This window comes from Narcine bancroftii, chromosome 6, assembly GCF_036971445.1.
Source record: "Narcine bancroftii isolate sNarBan1 chromosome 6, sNarBan1.hap1, whole genome shotgun sequence".
NCBI classification, from domain to species: Eukaryota; Metazoa; Chordata; class Chondrichthyes; order Torpediniformes; family Narcinidae; genus Narcine; species Narcine bancroftii.
This window is the reverse complement of record NC_091474.1, coordinates 39,928,835-39,942,655: the sequence shown is the minus strand read 5'-3', so window position 1 is coordinate 39,942,655 and position 13,821 is coordinate 39,928,835. Positions and strand designations below refer to the sequence as shown.

At 42.8% G+C, this 13,821-nt stretch overlaps 1 protein-coding gene across 2 annotated transcripts in view; it reads right to left on the bottom strand.

Moving 5' to 3' along the window:
• The window catches only part of tpx2 (TPX2 microtubule nucleation factor), a 32,091-nt gene extending 18,594 nt beyond the window's left edge, over positions 1-13,497 (bottom strand). The window contains exons 1-5 of one of the 2 annotated variants that reach the window (XM_069884737.1): positions 13,314-13,497; positions 10,941-11,132; positions 10,172-10,262; positions 7,348-7,461; positions 538-630 (exon numbers count right to left, since the gene is read on the bottom strand). In XM_069884737.1, coding sequence (XP_069740838.1) covers positions 538-630; positions 7,348-7,461; positions 10,172-10,262; positions 10,941-11,132; positions 13,314-13,413 — 590 coding nt within the window. In that variant the 5' untranslated portion in view covers positions 13,414-13,497. Of the gene's footprint in view, positions 1-537; positions 631-7,347; positions 7,462-10,171; positions 10,263-10,940; positions 11,133-11,224; positions 11,319-13,313 lie in introns of those variants that run through there. The other variant, XM_069884738.1, reaches the window with a different exon arrangement.
• Between the last annotated feature and the right edge of the window lie 324 nt (positions 13,498-13,821).

Sequence of the window (13,821 nt, the reverse complement as noted above, 5' to 3'; positions counted from 1 at the left end):
AATAGTGATATTGAAGGTATTAAATGTTATCTTTTCCATAAAACTTTTGTTCCTAATATACTGGTAGCATGAAAATTTTTTGTAGTTTTTTTTGATTTTCAAGACTTGACCAGCATGATGAATTGGCATTGAGCGTTTTTTTTAGTTGAATTTAAGGTCTCAAAAATATATCTGACGTAAAGTTGAACCTCCATTTTTGAGAGTTTCAAAACTTTACTTTCAGGATGAAATAAACAGTTGACATGGTCAAATGGTAATGAAATAGTATTAAAAATCTCATTAAAAGACAGTTCCAATGTTGTTAAAGTAGTGAGCTAAGATATTGTATTACAATAGGCAAGCGGGAAAAGAGTAAATGGAAAAACAGCACATCAGAGATTAGAATTTTAGGATACCAAATGCAAACAAACTTACTTAAAGGGAAACTTAAAACTGACAGCTAAATACCAGACCACTACAAAGCTTACACCATATGCCACCTTTAAAAAAAGTGCACCTCAAAAAACATGGTTCATGATTTTCCAAAATAACTCTTACCTGAGAACAGATGGAGTCCCAGGTATGGTCAATTTACCCTGTCTCCGAGTTAGACTATCAGCTCTGTTCTTGGAGCACTTTTCAGCGGGATCCCTAAATTTAGAACAAAGAACATTTTACGTTCCATCAGAACATTTACTTCCAAAAACAAAAACATTGGCCAATTATACTTAGCCATCAATGGCAAAGCCAACTTTTAATGCCCACATTAAGAACCCCGAACTGAATGGCCTTCCAGACCATTTAATAGCACTGTTAAGAGTCAACTGTTAAAGTGAATTTGAAGTTGAATATAGGCAACACCATGTGAACTTAGATATCCTTTTAAAGAAATAAATAAACCAGTGGAGTACAAATTCCCAAGCTGCTATGATGGGATTTGATCCAACATCTCAATGAGTAATCCCCAGATCACCAAGAGCAAAAAAAGTTTAAAACAAACTACTGAACAAATTGTGTTGACTCAGTCACATTTCTTGTCCATCTAATTGCCATACCAGTTAGACAAGAATTACAGCAAGGTAAAAATCTGTAGATGTTGGTCAAGTGTAGTACACAAGTGCTAGAGAAACTCAGCAGGTTACTATCTATAGAAAGCAATTCTGACTGCTTTATTGACCCCCTAGCCCTTTCTCAGGAGGGCCAAAAAATTTATAAAGTGATGGTTTTTTGTGGAGGGGAGAGAGGAAGAAGAGGCAAACAAGCAAGAGGTGGATACAAGTGCAAGGGTAGAAGAGAAAGAAGCTGTTAAGTGATAAGTGGAGTGCACAGAAGGCAAAGATAGCAATCTGATAGAAGGGAAAAGGGCAGGTTGCTGGGAGATGGGAGATGGAGGGATGAACGAAAGAGAGGGGAGGGGGATTAACAGAAATTGGAGTTGTCAATGTTAATGCGCTGGTTGGATCTGTAGAGGCATGTCATTGTTGTTGCTCTAATTTACAGGTGGTCTCGCAATGTGGCCTTGAACAGATATGTCAGTGTGACAATAGGTGTGCAAATGAAGTGTTTAACTAGATAAATTCTTGCTGCTGTTGCAGCAGACAGAATGAAGGTGCTCAATGAAGTGATCTCCCACAACCACAGCAAGTTTTACACAAAAGTTGATTATAATTAAATTTGCCCCAAATCATTCATTTCATCACAACAGAGCAACTTCCATGTTCAAGAGATCTTGCAGATAAGACGAGGACTGTTTTTTTTTAAAAAAAATTAGCGTTCAAATACCAGGCCAAAGTAGAAGGATGCAGAATTCCAAACCTGTTCTCCCACAAGAAATAGGAGTCAGCTATCTGGCCTGTCAAACATGCTCTGCCATTTAATGAGATCATAAATTATCAGACTGTAGTCTCAGCTTAACCTATATGTCTTTTCCCCCTCCATAACCCTAAAATCCCTTACTGTGCAAAAATTCCAAGATGGCTTAAAAATATTTCACGAGGCAACCTCTACTACTACTTGAGCAAAGAATTCTCTACACTGGGAAAATAGTTGCTCCTCAACTCAGTCCCAAATCTACTCCAAGGTATGTTCCCAAGTTCTCCCATTACAATTCTTGCTCCCATCTCATTTATTCCTTTCATAATTTTGTTTCTAGATATCTATTCATGCTTTATATTCCAAAGAATATAGAGCCCGACAACAAAATCCCTCCTCAGACTAATCTCATCTCCAGAATCAACCTGGTTAACCACCTCCAAAGCCAGTACATTTTTTTTTCCACAAGAAAGGAGCAAGCATGCAGCAAACACTCCAGGTGCAGCTCACCAGTAGTTACAGCAGAACCTCCCTGCTCTCCAATTTAATCCTTCAAGCAATGAAGGTCAACACTTCATTTGCCTTTGATTACCTGCTGCATCTGAAAGCCATTCTTTTGAGATTCATACAGACATTCCCAAGTCCTTCAATTCAACAGCATGCTGAAATCTTTCACTGTTTAAAAAAATAAATCTGATCTGTTTTTCCTTCCAAAGTGGATGATTCCATTGTGCTCAATCTGCCAGACCCTTGCCACTCTCTGGATCTGCTACACAATTTCATTTTCCACTCTATTTAATATCAGCAAACTTGAATACATTTCATTTCTCTCTCTCCCCCCAAACTGTTAACATACATTGGGAGCAGTTGCAGGCCCGGCACCAAATCATCTACCTAAGCAAATACTTTATCCCCAACTCTGTGCATTACCACAATCCATAAGATAAGGATGCACCACCATGTAGCGGTGAACCAGCTTGTCATGCGCAATCAGCAGGGCAGCTGTGGCAAGGATGGGATCAATGGACTGTCTCTCCTGGTCCAGGCCAAAAGGTCGTGTAAGCACTTATGTCATTGGGATGCAAGTGTCAGGACATTGGGAGCAGAACAGAATAAGACTTAAAGGCAGCAGCGCAAGATTCAAATTAAAGCAGTTGTGATACTGTTGCCTCAGTCTCTTGACTGCGCTCACTCACAAAACTACATTGGTGACCCCGACAAATCTCCATGTACCAAAGACTCGAAACAATGGAACAAGCAGCTGTAAGTGCCGTTGCATTGAAGCTGCCGACTTTCTGGATGTACAAGCCCCGCACTTGGTTCAGCCAAGCGGATGCCCAGTTCCAGATCAAACAGATAACCTCCAATTCGACAAGATACTTCTACATCATCAGCTCGCTCGACCAGAAAGCCATCTCATGAGTCGATAGCCTCATTCAAGCACCGCCACATGGCTCTGAAAAACATTAGCACTTACGGCCTCTCGTGGCGTGAGCGAGTAGCCAGGCTCCTGCACTTGGATGGCCAAGGCAATAGGATCCCCTTAGCCCTCATGGACGAGATGTTGACATTGGCAGAAGAGCACAAGCCCTGCCTCACATTCGAGCAAACATTTCTCGAGCAAATGTCTGAGGACAGCAGGCTCTTCTTGATCGATGCTGACTTCAGCGACCCACGCAAAGTTGCAGCGCCTGCTGATGTTCTCTACTGTTCAAAACGCGAAACCATAGATTCCATCAACAGTGTTTTGCGACCACCATCGAGGACAATTCCCAAGTCTAGTCCACCACGTGAGCAGGTTCCACCCCGTCAGAGGATGGATGGAGAGGCCTGATCCCAAATGGTGTTTCTTTCACCATCGGGGGGCATCCACCCACAGACATCACCAGCCATGTCAGTTCAAGGGAAACTATGTGGCCAGCCGCCATTAATGGCTGCAGCAGCTGGCCGACCAAACAGCCTTCTCCACGTCTGGGACAGCATCTCAGGCTGCACGTTCCTGGTGGACACGGGCAGAGATTAGCTTCATACCCCTACAGCACGAGACAGCCAATAACACCGCCATCTGAACCTTTGGAAAAAGACGGATTCCTGAACGTTTTGGCAACAGCACATTCCAGTGGTCCTTCAACCTCGTTTCAGTGACACACCTCTGCTCAGCGAGATTTCCATTGGGCCCACTCCCTACTTGTCAATCACCAAGGAAAGTGACTAGTCCATGCTCAGACTTTCCACACTATGCCCCTCGGCAGATCAAACGAACCATCCACCCAGCTCGCTTCTGTGGAGATCAAACACAGCCAGTACAGCCAACTCCTCACAGACTTTCCCTCCATTCTGCATCCACAGTTCACAGCAGTCATGACCAAACATGGCATACAATACCATTTTGCTACCACTGGTCCACCATTGTATTCACGTGCCCGCCACCTGGCCCCAAACAAACTCAACCTCTCCAAGGAAGAGTTTAGGCACATGGAGGAGCTGGGCATCATCTGTCATTCCGATAGTCCATGGGCCTCACTCCTCCATGGTGCCCAAGTCCAATGGTAGCTGGAGGTCCTGCAGCGATTACAGACATCTCTACAACAAGTCAACACTGGACCGATACCCAAATCCCCATATCCAGGATTTCGGAGCGAATCTTCACAGCGCCATGCTTTTCTCCAAAGTCAACTTAATCCAGGGATACCATCAGATCCCCGTACATCCAGACGACATCCAAAAGACCGCATTATCACCCTGTTTGGTCTCTTTGAGTTCCTACGCATACAGTTTGGTTTGAAAAACACGGCACAGACATTTTAGCACCTCATGGACGTGGTGGGGAGAGATTTGCCTTTCCATCTACCTCGACAACATTCTGGTAGCCAGCAGTTCGCCTGCAGAACACATGACACCCGTTCATCAGCTGTTCACTCATCTTGCACAGTTCAGCCTCACCGTTAATCCAGAAGTGCCAGTTCAGCCTCACGGAAATAGACTTTCTGGGCCACAAGATCACCCCAGCAGGCACCATCCCTTTACCAAAGTCGATGCCATCCAGCAGTTTGCCAGACCAACGACACTGAAGGGCCTTCAGGAATTCGTGGGCATGGTGAATTTCTACAACAGGTTCATCCCTGCAGCAGCCAAGATTATGCACCCGCTCTTCACTTTAATGTCAGGATTGTCAAAAGAGATTCAATGGACAGAGGAGGCACACAGTGCATTCAAATAGTCTAAAGAAGCTCTGGCACACACTACAGCGCTGGTACACCCACGGATGGATGTACTGACAGCCCTCACCGCCAATGCTTCCAACACGGCTGTGGGCGCTGTCCTGGAACAGATCGCTGACAACTCATGGCAACCCCTCACTTTCTTCAGTCGACACCTGCGACCACAGGAATTCAAGTACATACAGCGCATTTGCCAGAACTATTCACCCTTTACATGGCTGTCTGCCATTTCCCTTATTTCCTGGAAGGGTGCCCGTTCACCGTCTGCACTGTCCACAAACCACTCACTTTTGCCTTCACAAAATCCTCTGACCTGTGGTCTGCCCAACAACAGATACTTGGCCTACTTCTCAGAATTCAGCACTGCTTTCCAACACCTCTCCGGAAAGCACAACGTCGTTGCCGACACACTTTTCAGGCCTACAGTCAATACCCTGTCACAGGGCATCGACAACCATGAACTGGCTCAGGCACAGCAGAACGACCCCAAGACACTCAGCTCCAGAACAGCAATCACAGTGCTGCAGCTCCAAGACCTCCCGCTCAACACCAACAGCACCATGCTCTTCCGTGACGTTTCACTGGCCAGACCCACCCTCTCATCCCCGCACAGTGGATAACAGTTTTCGATATAATCCACAGCTTAATGCACCTGTCTATCCGCATAACAGTACAGCTATATCCGCAAAATTTGTCACAGCCGGTGCAAACAGGTCACTGAGTGGATGAAGAACTGTATAGACTGCCAGACGTTCAAGGTCCAGCAAAACACCAAGCACAAACTCCACACTTTAATGGCCCAAACCAAAAGTTCCAAAACTTCCATCTAGACATAGTCGGACCCCTGCCTGTCTCCCAGCGATTCCGTTACCTACGCAGTGATGGACAAATTCACCCACTGACCACAGGCATCCTAGACACCTTCACAGAAATATGCACCAGGGCTTTCCTCTCCACCTGGGTCTCTTGTTTTGGTGTCCCAGAAGATGCTTCGACCAAAGTGAGAGCATAATTCACCTCCACCCTGTGGACACAACTCTCCAGTCTCCTGGTCACCCAGATGCACCACGTCACAGCTTACCACCCTCAAACCAATGGTCTAGTCAAGCATTTCCACTGCCACCTCAAATCAGGGCTGATGGCATACCTTTATAAGCCCAACTGGGTGGATGAGCTGCCCTGGGTTCTCTAGGCATTCGCACAGCACCCAAGGATGACCTCGGGATCTCCTCAGTCGAATTAGTCTATGGAGAGATCATCACTGTGCCTGGACAATTCCTTCCCCCAGCAACCAAGAACAATGCCGACATCATTGAGCAGCTGCACGACAAACTGTGCTCCACTGCACTGCCCCTGCCATCGCGACAGGCCAATTGCCCTGCAACTACCCACCCCCCCCACCCCCCCATCAGACTTGTCTTCCTGTGAGTACATGTTAGTGAACAGGGACGCTCACAGAAATCCCCCTCAATGATCTTGAGGGAACCATACAGGGGGCAACACTGAAACACTCCAACTTTCACCCTTGACATTGGGAGAAAAGAGGAGGTACTCACATTGGGCCATTTAAAGTCAGCGCATGTGGACTTGTCCCAGCCAATACAATCTCCCCCACAAGCGCAGAGGTCAGCCAACAAAACACCACGCCTCTCCCACAATGCATTCCAAGGGTATTGGTGGGGGGGGGTTGTGTGGCGATGCATATTTTTGTAGCAGCTTGTCATGCACAGTCAGCGGGACAGCCATGGCAAGTACAGCGTCATTGGACTGTCTCTTGCTGTCCAGGCTGGAAGGTCATGCAAACACTTGAGTCATCGCAATCCAAGCGTCATTACGTTGGGGGTGGAATGGAATAAAGTTTAAAGACTGCAGTGAGAGATTCAAATTAAAGCAGTTGTGATACCAGAGCTCACAGCCTATTGTCTCAGTCTCTTCACTGCACTTAGAACACACCACAGGACATCTTTAATACAGCCCCTTATTAAATGCCTTCTGGAAATTTAAGTATACATCATACACCTGCTCCTCTATCCACTGTACTCATTGTATCCCCAAAGAACTCCAGTATATTTGTCAAACACTGGTGATCTTTCTAAATTCATGCAGCATACTTCCTGATAGAACAATTTCTATCCAGAAATCTCTTCCATAATCACTTTCTAATAAACTGGAATCATTGAATTTCACGAAATGAACAGTAAAAGTCTAAGATGATCAGAATAATTGCTCATGTTACAGACCAACTTTTAATCATCCAGTATAGACCATAGCCTTTTAAACAAGGTATGTATTAAATCTGGTAAAGAAAGAAAATTTAATTGCATAGATAGCTTACAGCCGAGCTTTTTTGTTAACTGGAGGCTCCAACAACTTCACATCTTGAGTTCGCCTTGCAGCTCGAATGTTACCCATCTGTTTTCTCAATTGTTCAGTTGGTTTGCGATTTGATCTGATGAATGAAATGTTAAGAACTTGAGATGCACAATACAAAAAATCAAAATATTCAAATTGTCTTGATATTAAGGAACCAACATTCCAATTTCTTTCCCAGTATAATTACATAATTCCACCACCCTTTCAGAACAGGGATGGGCAACCCAAGACCCACATCTGGTGTGCGTGGGCCACCTCGCCCTCTGCCCTTATCGGCACATACCATATTTTCATGCGTATAATGCACACCATGTATAACACACGGGTGTAGTGTACTATTCCAACTGAAAAGAACAATTTGCATTTAAATGGAACAAAGCACCATACAAGGATTTACCAGTTAATCTCCCACAATTAACACCTAATCAACCCCACCCCAGTTAATCACCCATTATACAGATGATATCCCGCTTCATTTACAAGCTTTGGAGAGGATTCAATAAAATAGATCTTCGGAGTTAACCAGGATTTTTAATAATTCTTAATATTGTCTCAAATCAGAGGCTCTTGATATGCTAATCTCCTCCTTCAGGGACAGGTGTGGGCAATTAATATTGATAAAGTTCAGTGCTCTAGCCAGAGAGTCCTGTTTATAGGAATGTACCATGGCATTCAGTACAAAGATATTTCCACAATCAAAATATCCATCGCCCACTATAAATTATGCGCATTCTTTCATTGCCGCTATTAGCTTTTCATCTCACTATAATATCTATAATATTCCCACGCTCACTATAAATTGGCTGCTCATCATTCCCATGGCCACTATTCATTATGTTCTTTTAATGCCACTATATTCCCAATGCCACTATAATTGCCCATTCGACTTTGTATTATATGTCCGTTATAGATGTAAAAATACAGTAAATCCCCCTCTCTGTAACAAGCCCCTCTCTTTGCATTAGAGAACCCACTTTGTGTGAGGCTCACCTTCTCTTTGTGTGACATTTCTCCTCTCCACTGTGACATTCTACCTCTCACTGCTGCCTTTTTTGGAGTTGGTTATAGTTTTCATTGTGATTAATTTTTTTGTCTTTTGGTTTTTTTTTTTTAATTGTCACTTTACTGACCAACTCATGATTTTTGGTTCATTTCAAGATGGCTTCCCTGACCTGAAATGCATCACTGTTTGAGTTTCATTTATTTATTTGTTTATTCAATGTATTTTATTTCATTTATGGTAGTATCAGTGCAGCCCACCCTTCAACCGTTGACACACAATTCAGCACACGCATGGTAAAAAGTTGCCTGCCCGTTTTATAATTTCATTTGTCTTGCTTATTTCTTTTTCCAGCCAAATCTGGTCTTTTCATAGAATCATAGAAAATTCATTCATCCCTTCAAGTCTACACTACTATTCAATATGATCATACAACTTCAGTATACTAATCCTGCTTTCTTCCTGAACCCCTTGATCCCTTTAACCACAAGGGGCACATCATACCCCCTTTTGAATATTAACAAACTGACAACCTTTTTGTGGTAAGGAGTTCCAATCTCTTTGATCTTCCTCCAACTTACGATATTAGTATTTCATGTCCTAATTAATGTAGATGTCAAAGACTTATTGGCCTTTTATAAACACACCCTCCATTCAGATGTGCCAGTGTTTACAAATTTTAATTACATTCTACAATGCTGGTTTAAAAAGTCAAAGCTTCATTACACAAGTTCATAATTAACTATCTCCTCAAACTAATTCAAGACATATCATTTGAGCCCACATCCCTTGTAGAACATTTTCAACAGTACTACAAATCAGCCTGGGTTAGTAGGCGTTTCTTTCTTTTCTTACTTTTGGGTGGGAGGGGGAATGGGGAGAAAATATAAACATACTTTTTTGAATCATTGGCTATGGATATTTGATTAATGTTTATTCATTTTTTTACTGTAATGATGCAAATAATAATTTTTTTTTAAATTAACTTGGGTTGAAAAAGATTCCGTTAAAATATTAACAAACTTTCCACATAAGCCAGTCAAACTTCTACCTAATAATTCTCAAATTAACAGTATCCAGTTTTATTCCATGCTCTCAGGATAGACATCTCAATTCTCTAGTCCCCAATCCCTGACACATTCAATTAGTTTCCCCCACCCCCACCCCCACCCCCTAACAATATTGCGAAAACCAAGATGTATATGCCATTTTGGCAAGACTATATTTTTTTTTTAAATGTTACTAAAGTCTACTAATCTATGCACCAAATTTTATTTATTAGAGGCTAAATTAATCTCAAAGACTTGTGAATTGATAGCTGCAAGAGAAATGTCATGTAGGAGGAACATGCAAACTCCACACACAAGGCACCAGAGGTCAAGCATTAATACAGGATCAATGAGACAATAGCTCTGCCTCATTTAGAGCAAAATGGAAGCAGATGTGGAGAAAATGGCAAAAATCTTAACCAGTTTTCTTCAAAAAAACTGATAGAATCAAAAGGGAGAGAAACAAGGCAATAAAACAATAAAAGTACTGTGGGATAAGCATTTTAATCAGGAAAAGGAAGATTTAGGAGTAGAAAAAACAATAAAAGTCCTGTTGGATAAGCACTTTAATCAGGAAAAGGAAGATTCAGGAGTGGAAAAAATAAACTTCCTATTCAAGAAACAATGGAAAATACATAAAGGCAATTGCATCAAACAGTTCATAGGAAATATGTTTAATATTTTAAAAGATAGGAAAGAATAAGTATTTATTTCACCAAACCATATTTACTACTTGCCTTCTCAATGGTGCAGTAGTCTTGTTTGATTTGGCTCTCCATTCTTCCAGAGAGCCTACCAAGTTGTTGGGTGGATTTTTAACTGCAACTTCTTCAGAAGGAACATAAACATTTAAGACACAGAGCTTAAAAATATAAAGACTGCACCAGTTAAATAATGGAATAAATGACATGGTCTGTCTTTTGAAGGTTGCTCAAACATGCAGCTCAAAGGCTGCATCAAACAGTGCATACAATATTTGGCCATACAATCAAGTTGGATAATAACTGCTATGGCATAGATGAATGGCTGAAGTAGAACAAGCACAGAACTTCACCCCACTGACAACAAAGGGAAAAGAAAAATTGGCAAAATTTCCTTACACCCAGGTAGAATCTGATTTACAAAGCAGGAGTCAACAATGTATGACAACTATACTACTACAAATTTTAGCAATCTTTTCCAATTTTTCACCCAAATTTCCAAGTACCATCCAGTCAATTTATGTACAGATCAAGTGTGAGATTAATCTCAAAAACTCTTTAAAAGGACCAATTCAATATTAGATATGAAAGGTACAAAGAGACCAATCTGACCACATCAGCCTTTCATGATCATAGAAGGATCTCTTCATAAATAGTGAACCTTACAAGTTAAATAAATTTAATTGCAGCAATGTGAACCAGAAATGTAGTAACATTTGCCTTTAAGTACAAGGAAGCTTAGAGATTTTAATTTAGGCTTGTTTTATCTGATAACAACATAAATTAAGCAAAGTCAAATTCTCACTTGTAGATGAAACCTCTTCGCTTGCTTGTAGTTGTGGTTCTGTTTCAGAAGAATCTCCATGTGTTCTCTGATCCTGGTTGCCTCTGTCTCCACTTTGTTCAATTTTATTCACTCTAATATTCTGATTTTGTGCTGTTGTTATTAGCTGAGGTGTAGTAATTGCTGTAGCTCCATTTTGTTCAACTTGACGCTCTGAGACAAAATAAAAGATTGACCAATGCTGTAGCTTTAAAGTCACTTTTACCTGAACTGCAGAAGTGCACTACTTCAAATAGGATACTTGCCAGCTGCTTCCACCTTCATTATAGGGTCTTCCGCTACCAAATTGGCTGCAGTCAGGCAAACCACACACTTGAAGTAATAGTTTTAAATCAGTCAAATATTATTCGCTATTGTGGCAACATGCAAAGTTGATGTGCTTTTAAAAAAAAAAAATCACAAAATCTTTACAATTCAAATTTACACAATTCAGTTTAAAAGTTATACAATGTCAACATGTGCTCATCCATGGCCTCTTGTACTATCCCACTAAGTCCACCAGTGATGTCAGGAGTTACAATTTCAAAGGAATTATCATTTTAAAAAAGTAAAATTCTAGATAGAATCATCATTTTAAGATACAAAAACACAACATGTCGAGGTAGTTGTAGGAGTTGGTGTGTTTGTAAAATATGTCTGTGGGAGGATTGTCTCCCAAGATGAAGACAGATCAAGAAAGGGGAGATGGACCAGGTGAATTTGAGATCAGGGTGGAAGTTGGCAAAGTCAATGAACTTGATGAGCTCATCACAGGTGCATGAAGCAACCCTGATAGTCATCATTATAGCAGAGGAATAGTTGAGGGGCCTTGTCTGTCCAGGCTTGCAGCATGGATTGCTCCACAAAGCTCACAGGCAGGAAGAGCTGGGACCCTTTAATTTGAAGAAAGTGAGAAGAGTCAAAGGAGAAGTTATTCAGAGTAAGAACAAGTTCTGCCAGGCAGAAGAGGGTGGTGGTGGATGGTGACTGGTTGGGTCCCTTGTCAAGAAAGGAACAAAGTGCTTTGAGATCTCTTGTATGGGTAATGGGGGCACAAAGGGGGCCATAGTAAAAATGAGCGGGGTCAAGTTCAGGGAATTTGAAGTCATTGATGGAGGGCATGTGAGGCATCACAGATGTAGGTGGAGAAGGATTGGACTGGGAAGCAAAGAGTCATGGTAAGACTAGATCAGAGGGACAAGAGGGAAAACAATGAGTCTACCTGGATGACCTAGTTTGTCTATCTTGGGTAAAAGGTAGAACAGGGCAGCATGGGGATGGGAAAAAATGAGATTGGAAGCTGTGGGAGGGAGTTGACCAGAGGCAATGAGATTAGAGAAAGTGGGTCAATGTACTGTGGTGGGTTCCTGTGTAAGGGACAAGAGGGAGGAGGTGTCTGAGAACTGTTGTCTGGCCTCAGCAACATAGATGTCAGTGCACCAGAATACACCACCATCAACCTTGTCTGTGGGTTTGATACTAAGGTTGCGATTGTTGCCACAAGTGTGGAGTGCAGTGCATTCGGAGGAGGTGAGATAGTTGGTGGGAGTCCTGTAAGGATTGTTGCTCAAGAACCTCTAGTGAAGCAGCATCAATGAAGAAAACTCTGAAATTCCACTGTCTACTTCCTTCTATGATTGCAATCTCATCTAACTTTCTCCAGCAGTTTGCTTTTTGGTGTTTAAAATTGTATTACAATAAATGCTGTTTCATGTTGTCACCCAAGTAATAGTTATGAGATAAACAAGAAATTCATCAAATGTTGGGGAAACAGCTATTAAATCTTAAGATTTAAGGGGAGAATTGCTTTTCATAGGATAGCATTAGTAGATGGGTTAATGGAATCATGACCAAATTTGAGGCCTGGCATGTAAGGGTCCTGCAGTGCCATAATGGCAAGCAGAATGATGTTTTGCAGCCCTCTCCCTTCCTCCCTCCCAGGATGTTATGTGGCCCTCTACCCCACCTCTTCTTCCCCTCCCTCCTCTTTCTTCTCTTCTCCTCCCCCCCCCCCTCTCCCAGGATGAATGATGTTTTGCGGCCTTCTCCCCCCCTCCCTCCTCTTTCTTCTCTTCTCCCCCTCCTCCCCCTCCCCGTGACACTCGTACAACAGTCCAAAGACTACAGAACATTGATCGCCGATAAAGCCTAAAATAGATGGAAAACTTTGTTTCCGCTAGAAATGGGAAAATGCGATAGGTTAGCGACCTGGCCCGTAACCAGGTGCAACCGGCACCCGGGAAGGAGAAGAATCCGTATTTTTAACGTCAGGACGGGTGAGATCGCCCCTGGTGCCTCAGCAGCGGTGGCCACAGACTGAAACGTCAACCCAAAGCCGCCGCCCGCTTCACCTACCGAACCAATAGTCCGCCATAGGATCGTCTTGCTCCTGCAAGTTACCGAAATCAATATGCGTCGGGGCATCATAGCTCCAGGTGCTATGGGAATGCGCCATTGCAAAACCACCGGTCCAAATTACGCAGCGCCGCCCGCGCGTGCACACACACACCGACTTGAATACAGCCGCTCAACCGCTCGGGTTTGAATTGATTCTGGCCAATGGCTGACCGCTCTGCTCGGATGCCGCCGCTGGCTGGATAGCGTCCTTATGACGTCACATGGAGGTGAGGGACCGAAGAAGGGCGACGTGTTGGGAAAGCCCAGGGCGCGCCATGCTTCGTCGCGACCGATTGCTGATTCGAACGTTGGTAAAAAAAAAGGCATTTTAATCCAAATGGCTGGGGTTCAATTGACAGCGGATAACCAAAGATCTCTCCAATTTACTGGTCAACCATCTTCCGCACCCTCTAGTTTTAACCAATAAAGCTGGACCTTGAAAATTTAAACCAACCAATTAGTACTG